The sequence below is a fragment of the Sprattus sprattus genome, assembly GCF_963457725.1.
Source record: "Sprattus sprattus genome assembly, chromosome: 2".
Taxonomy (NCBI): Eukaryota; Metazoa; Chordata; class Actinopteri; order Clupeiformes; family Clupeidae; genus Sprattus; species Sprattus sprattus.
This window is the reverse complement of record NC_137921.1, coordinates 25274314-25283376: the sequence shown is the minus strand read 5'-3', so window position 1 is coordinate 25283376 and position 9063 is coordinate 25274314. Positions and strand designations below refer to the sequence as shown.

General features: G+C 40.1%; 1 protein-coding gene across 1 annotated transcript; it reads right to left on the bottom strand.

The window, feature by feature from the left end:
- Positions 1–4435: 4435 nt before the first annotated feature.
- On the bottom strand, positions 4436–8712 carry LOC308361421 (transforming growth factor beta-3 proprotein-like; the record flags this gene model as incomplete). The annotated part of the gene is made up of 7 exons (XM_080833763.1): positions 4436–4594; positions 4920–5073; positions 5452–5617; positions 6123–6224; positions 6445–6574; positions 6960–7120; positions 8367–8712. The coding sequence occupies 7 exons, from the start codon at positions 8710–8712 to the stop codon at positions 4436–4438; spliced, it is 1218 nt and encodes a 405-aa protein (XP_080689889.1).
- Between the last annotated feature and the right edge of the window lie 351 nt (positions 8713–9063).

Here is a 9063-nt window from a genome sequence, read left to right as displayed (position 1 = left end):
CCCCCTTCTCTACGTTGTTACTGGACATATTTTATGTGTCCTGTAAAGCTATGTTGCATCATACAACATTTGAGACATGTGGATAATGAAAAAGTGGGATAATTTAATATGGAGCCAAATCATGTTTGCTTATGAAGGCTCCTGAATGCAACTTTCTTCCATATAACTAGCTACTGTAGCTATGTAGGTAGAGGGGAAATATTTTGATTGTGTGCTGCCATCTACTATACAAAAAGGTATTGCTGTATGAGTTAATCAGCCTACCAAAAAAATTGATATTGCTTAATGTAGGTCGCCCTAATCATTATCAAAAAAATTGTGTACTCTTTCTCTGATGACATTTATTCCTAAAGGCTCTGTAGTTATACATATAGGCCTAACCATCTGATACTAGCCCAGAGTTAAGCATATTCATCTAGCAAACTATACCTACCTTGGAGTGTTACAATAGCCAGTATCATTTTATTCCATGTGTCCATCCGGGCAAATTTGTGGATCCAAATGTTATTAAAAAACATATATAATGTTATTTCTTTGTAATCATCCAAAATTATGTTAAGTGTATGGGTATTTTGCATACATTGAGCGGGCAACGCGCCGTATATTAAGTGGGCCGCTCTGACAGACAACTCCCGGGCCACTTTTTCCCCCCAGTCCGCCCCTGCTTTGAGGTGGCCCTTTTTTTTTTTTGCATTAAAAGGACGGATGAAGAGGGCCCCTGGCTATGTTCGCCTTAGGCCCCCAAATGACTAGGTCCGCCACTGATTATGTGGGTTTATTTAACGTCATATTGAAAAATGTTGTAAACGTTTTGCAGCATAAGGCTTAACGTCAACATATGGTGGCTGTTTTACCGCATAATGTGGATGTATTTTATGTAATTTATGTTGTAAACGGTTTACAGCATAACGCTGGATGCCCACGGTAGATATGTCTTGCGTTTAATCGGTACGCGAAAAGTCGGCTGGGGGGCGTGGTCAGATAGGGATAGCTTTTGAGCGCTCATGGTTTTGGAAGCACCCAACACAGTAGTGTTGTAGCCGAGGTTATAACCGCCTATTTTGTGCTGCCAATAAAGTCATCATTAAAATACATAATTAAAACTCAAACTCCACGTAGTGACTGAGATCGCTAATATTGGGATGGGTCATTCGCCCCAAAATCTGCTCATATGAAAAGTAAACAACAATCAATGTAATGTTATATGAAACTTATTAGCAGCCAGCTAGCTAGCCACTTTGTGTTCCAATGGGGTTTCGGTTAAAGTTGTAGCGGCAAGCTAACAGTAATAGTTCAGTAATAGTTCAGAGTTCAGTTTAGATGTTGTGCTGATTACTTTAATTTATAATTTGTGTACTTATTCTATCTAAACCATCTAAACCATATCAGCCAGTTCAATCACGAAAACGTTGTATGTAACATATTTAGCAGCTAGCTAGCTACAATGCTACAATGGGTTTTCGCTCATAGTATTAGCGACAAGCTAACTAAATGTTGAGAGCTTAATTTAAGACAATATTTCAGTTTGACCTCACAGTATTCGTGTAGCATATAAACAACAAACCGAGTCGATTAGACGTACAAGTTGTGTAGATAACCTTTATTCACATAAAATATGTCACGGTAAATGAGTCCCGATGTCCGCCATCTTGTTTCAAAATTTGTGATTACTCCCGCCCCTATGAGCTACGTTGACTTCCAAATCACACACATGCCGAACTGATTGGCTCTCAGCAGGCAGCAAGTTGCCTTCATTTGCATAGAGTTAAAAAATCCCCAACTTTTAGCAGGCAGCAGAGCCGACTTTTTCCTCAGCAGGTGACAGCAGTCGACCAGTCGCCTCCATTCTATCCCAATGAGAGCGACACGATGTCGTGTCCCGTGGGCATCCACCGTAAGGCTTAACGTCAACATATGAGGGTTGTCCTCATGCATAATGTGGGTATATTTAATGTAAACTTTAATTATATTGTAAATGGTTTACAGCATAAGGCTCAACGTCAACATATTTTTTTTTTTTTAGCTCATTATGTGGGTATATTTAATCTAATATTTAATTATGCAGTGTACAGTTTCGCAAAGTGACGCATGCGCGATGTGCGAGACTACCATCGGGTAGCAATTGATCGGGAAGTGCGTGTCGCTGCCAAATGTGAGGACCCTGCCTGATGTGAGTCCGCCGCTGCCTGATGTGAGTCCGCATGCGCAAACACAAACGGTTTACGGCAGAAGGCTCAGGAGCAAACTATCCAAGATAGTGCATGCTCATACATGGTTTAATATCAACGTATCTGGCTTCTCTTAACGCATAATGTAGGTTTATTTAACGTAGTGTTTTATAATTTTGTCAACGGTTTACAGCATAAGGCTCAGTGTCAACATATGGGGCTATGTTGTATTACTGTTACTAGTAGGCTAATGAATGCACTGCTTAACTAATAATTCAATAAACATGAAGCTTAACATCATAAACCTTGGTGGATTTCAAACATAAACAAATGCGCTTGTCATTCCACTTCATGCTGTAGCCTACACCACCAGCATTACCTGGCTCGTTGTACTACAATAGTGTCGCAAAGTTTGCGCATGCGGACTCACATCAGGCGGGTCCTCACATTTGGCAGCGACACCGCGCATGGTAGAAGACTACCAACCAGAGTTATTACACATCAGAGACTATGGACCCGTTAGATGGCGCTGTTGTGTTAAGGAAATGGTAGTTTCCCTCGGTGGAGGTTGATCTGGCGTATTCAAGTTTATCACCTTATTAACGTTTTCGTTAGTATTGTTCTTTTTAATTTAATTAGTTCACAAACGGTTTTCTCTTTTACTTTTACTTGTCATTCTGCCCGATATTTGTGACAATGGCCCAAGTCGCCTTCGATTGGTTGTCATGATGCTCTTGTTTTAAAATAGCTGTCCTCGCCTGGACCTCTCGGGTTGGCTGTGTATCAGAGCCCTCTGGCCACCTTTCGATTCGATGTCTATTAAGATCCATAGTTACAGCGTGTAGTCTCCTCAGTTAGCTGTTACAGATTGCTCCACCAACTATAAAATGTGTTAAGCTGGCCTTCATTTTGTACTGCTATCAGGGGAACATATGGACCAAATAAGGCTTGTCAATCTCAAAGGGGTTACAATTACAAATCAGGGATATGGTGAAATTTCATAGGCCTGTTTGATCTGCTTATCTGTATCTTATTGACATTTAAATGAGCATGAATACTATACTATATTTAAACATAAACATATTTGCCTAAATGCAGCTATATAATTATTTAGCACCTACGTGATTAAGGTATTTTCTTAAAGAGTTTTTTTAAAGAGTCACATATTAAATACTTGGTCCAGTTTGGTGCTATATACAACTCTCTTTGCATTGAGTGGGTGAACTGGAAAGGAGAACTTCAGAAAGATGTTTTGTTGTTTCTTCAGACCACAGGGCAACCATGCCAAAAGCAGCGGCTTTTTTTTTACTACCACGGCAGTTTTCAAGCAGTTCGGGTGGTTGTGAATGTCGCCTGATTGCACTCAGAAAACATGGGGAGGCTTTCTGGGGCCCCTGTCATTGTTGGCCTAACAGAGGGGGGGGGGGGGCTGGTGTGAGAGAGAGACTGGAAACTGCATTCTCCCTGACCACTTGTCACCACATATTCATCAGTGTTTAAGCCCTAATGGGTTTCCTGGGAGCATTTTGTGAACATTTAGACAGTGGAACACAGAAAGGGGCTATGGATTTAAAAAAAATGTCATACTAGATTGCTTAAGAAGTGCTTCAAATTCATACCAGACTCACGTGTTAATAAATAATGACCCATCTTTCATTCAGAATCATTTATTTTTCTTTATATTCACAGTTAAATGTTTGCTTTAATCAAACATGAAAATATGACATATTTACATATATGTCTATATTTTCTTCTTTATTCTACAGACTAAGTTTAAACTAGCAAGGGATCCAGATTTTACATAATACATGCACTATCAAGTGCAAAAAGTACTGAAAGTCTCTAACTTTTGACTTATTGTCCCTTCTATGTGGCATAATTGAGGTAAAACATTGAGTTTAATTCATATAATTACTTGTAGTATATCATGAAAAAGTATAATGCATTGTGATACTTTCCATTTTTGGATTGCCCCACAAAAAAGCAGTCTTTTAGTAGGGGACCATAATCAGATAATTAAAAAAACATGAAATCCTATTGGCTTAATATCTGACCTCAACACTTGTTCGTCATTGTGCCATTCCTTTTATAAGTCCACATCCTGGGATAGGATCAGGATCCATACATGACCTCACGCATGGTAGCACCCATAACCTTAGTCAGCAGTGTTGAAGCATGCCCTCAACCTGACATTGATGTACAACACGTGCTAACTTCCCACATGCTAACATGACGAGCCAACTCGGGCGCTCTCTCACTATTCTCAGTCAGCTACAGCGGCAGGACTTGACAATCATGTTGGAGAGGTGCTCCACTTTAGGGTTGCGGCCAGAGAAGTAGAGGATGGTGAGGGGCTCCATCTCCTGGGGTACACAGCAGGGCGAGATGGAGGCATCTGGATTCAGCGTCTGGTACAGACTCAGCAACTGTTGGTATGTTAAGAGAAGAAAAGGTTTAAGCCAGGGATAGACCAGCGTCACAATGATTTTAGCCACAGCCTAACCTTTAACCAGAACCTGTTGCCTTAAGCTCAGTGGCTCAGTGAGCCATGTGGTGGTCAACTACGTAGCGTCACTAATTAATAAAGACATTTCATTTGTCTACATCTACATCACCTGTTCCAGTTGTTAAAGTGACACCAACCTCTGCTTTTCTGCCATTTTAATTTAGTTGTACACTGTTTGTGATGGGAAGGAGAATGCAGACGATAAATAGCAGACATTAATATAGTTCTAGAAGTAGTGTCCTTACCGTACTATGTGTAGCGTCAGAGCTCTGCATGTAGGGGCAAGGCCCAGAGCAGTAGTTGGCATAGTAACCCTTGGGTTCATGTATCCACCTCCAGTCCAAGTCCCGGCGGAAGTCGATGTAGAGTGAGCGGACGCAGCAGTTCTCCTCATAGTTACTTGTGGAGCAGTTGGACCCCAAGGAGAAAAAGAAGTGGGCAGCAAGAATAAGTAAGTATTTGAAATCCTTTGAAGGTTCATGAGATGGTAGAGAATAGAAGGTCACTGATCATTTCAGGTCAGGCACTCATGTAAAGAACACTCAAAGAACATTTAATGCAGGGTTTTCATTGAGAAAAGCACTTAAAAAATCAAGATCAGGAGTAGTAATGAAAAATATGTGTTAGTCGGCTAGATGGTATTTTGAGTAAATGTAAAACATTGACATCTTTTGTATAATTACTGCTTTAACAATTCCTTAACACAGACAGTTTAAAAGCCTGTTTATCAGAGGGAAATTATTCATTATTGCGTTTCCTTATTAGGTAGAGGCCTACGAGAAACAGTAGTTGGTATCCAGTGTCCTTTTGCGGCGGTGATTTGATTTTGTACTGGTATGATGGGGCGGCAGCATCATCAGGATCAAATGAGGCATACTCTCCTCTCTCTGCTTCTTAAGGCGCCCCAGGTCCCCACGCCTCTTCTCCTCCCTGCCCACCACTCCTACAGGAGACAGCAAACACCAGCCATACATCATGTGTCCATAGTTTCTGCTTCCATACAAGGCCAAAACCCATACAAATGGAGCTTTTGCACCTATACTGAGGTTACGAATACTAAAGGAATACAAATACTTTCCCTGTGTATTTGGGTCACTGTAAGTAAGAATACAACTTTAATAAATATTAGAATTAGAAGTATGACTCATTCAGGGCAAAATGCAGTTAATTACATTTATGAATTCAACAGGTACAGTAGATATAGGGTGCATAATGAATCATGTATGTCATCTGATGGAATTGAACCATTATCCCCTTTCCCTATGAACTGGGCAACAAAACAAACAGAGCTAAATGTAGTGTAAATACATTGGCTCCCCAATAAAAAAGGAGACTTCCATTACAAACACCCACCACCACACATACACATACACACACACACCACACAACCATCCGCAAACACACCATCAATGGTCACCCTACTCCTCTGTGGAAAGTGGTTTGATTACCTTTGAACTTTACTTCAAGTATTTCATCTTTGTTGTTGATGACGTCATCATTAATGGACTGACAAGGACAATGCACACCAATCTCTAAACCAAGATTGTTTTCTATGGATGAAAACCAGTGGAAGATGTTATGGCCAATGAATTTAATCTCAGACCTAGGTTTGTATATTTGCAATAAGGAATAAGGGATGTACTGCCTTACATTTTAGATTTCTGTATATTAGCAATAAAGAATTAAGATTGTGTCATGTAGTTACTGTTACTTATGATCACTATAGGATTTTACACCTGATTGTTGGATTGCTTCAGCTTTTCCACCTACCTGGGTGCATCAGCCAATCCCTAACCGTCTCTGTTACATCAAATGTGATCCACTCGGCTGCACCTTTAGTCTGGACATTTTTGCCTTCAATGTAGCGCCTGTTGGACCTATCTTTTTCACCCCGACGTCTCTGAGGAGCAAATCATCTGTATTAGTACATGAACCTGACAACCATCCACATCAGTCCAAGCACAAGGACTTTTTGCAGACAGATTGTGCTCTTAATTTCATTTTATACATATTGCTGAGGCTGTACAGTGCAAAATGGATAGACATGAGAACATGAAACCATTCATGTTGCCTTCATCTGAGTTCCTATAACTCTTTAAGTACTTTTAATTGTAATTCTGGATGGATGCCTAAGTATGCATTGCTTATCTGTAACTTCATTGGTGCCTGCACTATCTATGCATTTAAATCTATGTGATGTCTATCTATCTCTCATTCTACCCCGTTTCACTAGTCCTTTTTTCATTGCAGATCTTCAGCTGGAGCCTCTCAGCTGCTGGACAGACCTGATAGAGCTCGATGCGCTGTTCACTCTGCCTGGCCCTAGGGTTTGGTTCACGCAGAAGCCGAAACTTGGCACGGAACAGGCTGCTGGCATTCCTCTCAAGGGTTGTAACACTGAAAAGGAAAAATCTGGAATTTTCCTTTGGACAATCATGAACGCCACCTGCAACAAGTGAAACAACAATTAAATGGCATTGCCAAAATACACAGTAAGCTGTATACTTGACACCTCATCCTGACGTGATAGACCTTTTTTAATTATTTGTATTCGTTTTAATCACTTTTTAGTCATTAATCTCATGTTCAGTTTTCAAACATCAAGCTGACTAATATTCATTTACATTAAGAATATTTAAACACTCGAATCTCAAAGCTATTTGTTTGAAGAGCTATATGAGCTGGTAAATTAGAATACTAATCATCTTTGCAGCATCTTTTGCTCAAGCAAACACATGAACCATTTGAATAAGCCTGTGCAACACTAACATAGCAAGACAAATGCCTAAACCAACACCACCTTGAGGTCAACCCTTCCTCTGCATTAAGCACTAGGAATCCTTGTAGTTTTGTTTGCATTCATGAACCCTCTGAGCTAAATCTTATCCCTTTTTCACTATGGCAGCCCCACTATCTCCTTGAGTTCGCTCTGACAAACAAAATCAACATAAGAACATAGGCTACACATTAAGCATGACAGTCCATTACGACAATATATTCTAGATTGAATAGCCTAATTGAATACCTGCAACAAACGTAATCACCCACAAAAGGAGAAAAGTCATTCTTACAAATCAACTGGCTTATATATTGAGCTTTCAAAATTTCTGACATGGCTTGGACATGAAACCATGCTGACTTCTCCGGTCCTTAAAACCTTATGTAATTCAATTTAACTTGCTGGAGGTGTTTATTTAGCCAACGTTGACTGAGGCCTCATTAACAAGAGCTCTGAATGCACCCCATCTGACATTAATGTATTGATTGCTTACATAATGCCAAGCATACAAGTCTATTTTTAGTTGCTAAGTAGAACAGTTTTTAATGCAACTCATTTATGCAACTAGTTATCTTGAATGGACATAACACTATGTAGGCTATTTCACATTCATCTTTGTGTGTTAATACGAAGATTTAAAATAACACTTGACATAAGAAGATATTAGTATTACATTGTCTAATGACATTTGATGGACTAGAAAGTGTTGCCATACTAACAACCGAGAGAACACTACAGGTTTTGTTTGGCCGTAGAACAAATATTGTATTATATAGCATACACTGAGGACAAAACTGTTTAAAATCTTCTGTGTATACACACCTTTGCTATAAGAGTGAGAATGCTGGTAAATCTGTTACATACGACAGCGAGTGAATTTCGCATTAAAGTACGGTCCAGAATACAAATTTACCGTTTTCTATCAGTTCGTCCATCATGTTGACTTTGATGACTTCCTTGGCATAGTAGTCATCTTCTGCGTTTGCACTGCCGCAGTTGTGCTGTCGCTCCTTAATAAGTTCCTGTAGAAGTTTTTTGGTGCTGTTGAAGAGCGCTTGAAATTGCAGCGGCACCTCATTGAAAACAAGTTCGTCTGGGGGCCTGCTAAGTCGTAGCTTACTTAGGATCTGTCCTCGCACTGCGTCCACTCTTTTCCTCCTTAGGTGATCAAGTTCCAATTTCGTACATGCGGACGGAGAGTGATCCGTTATTACATGCCTTAAAAGTGTGAAAACCCAAAGCACCTGTATCAGATACATCCTGGTTTTTAAGGGTACGTATGGTCTCCTAAGCGAATAGATCTCCAATGTGGAACGTGAAAGGAATTGGATGGTGATGGGTCACTCATCGTTTTATTAGTAGCCTACATGGGAATCCAGGTGTTTAAAATACTCGGCATTTTTTTTTTTTTTTTTTTGCTTAATTGTTCTATCACCCCTGGAACTTTTCTGACCAGGACGACGCATATGTCGCCCCTTGAAATTAGCTTCTACGTATTACTTCCACTTATCCAAGAACCATAACTGCCCGTTATGTTCGTATCCTTGCAGGTGGTAACAGGACAGGAGGGGCTATACTCTAGCTAACGTCATGATACAAGCGCGCGTTCA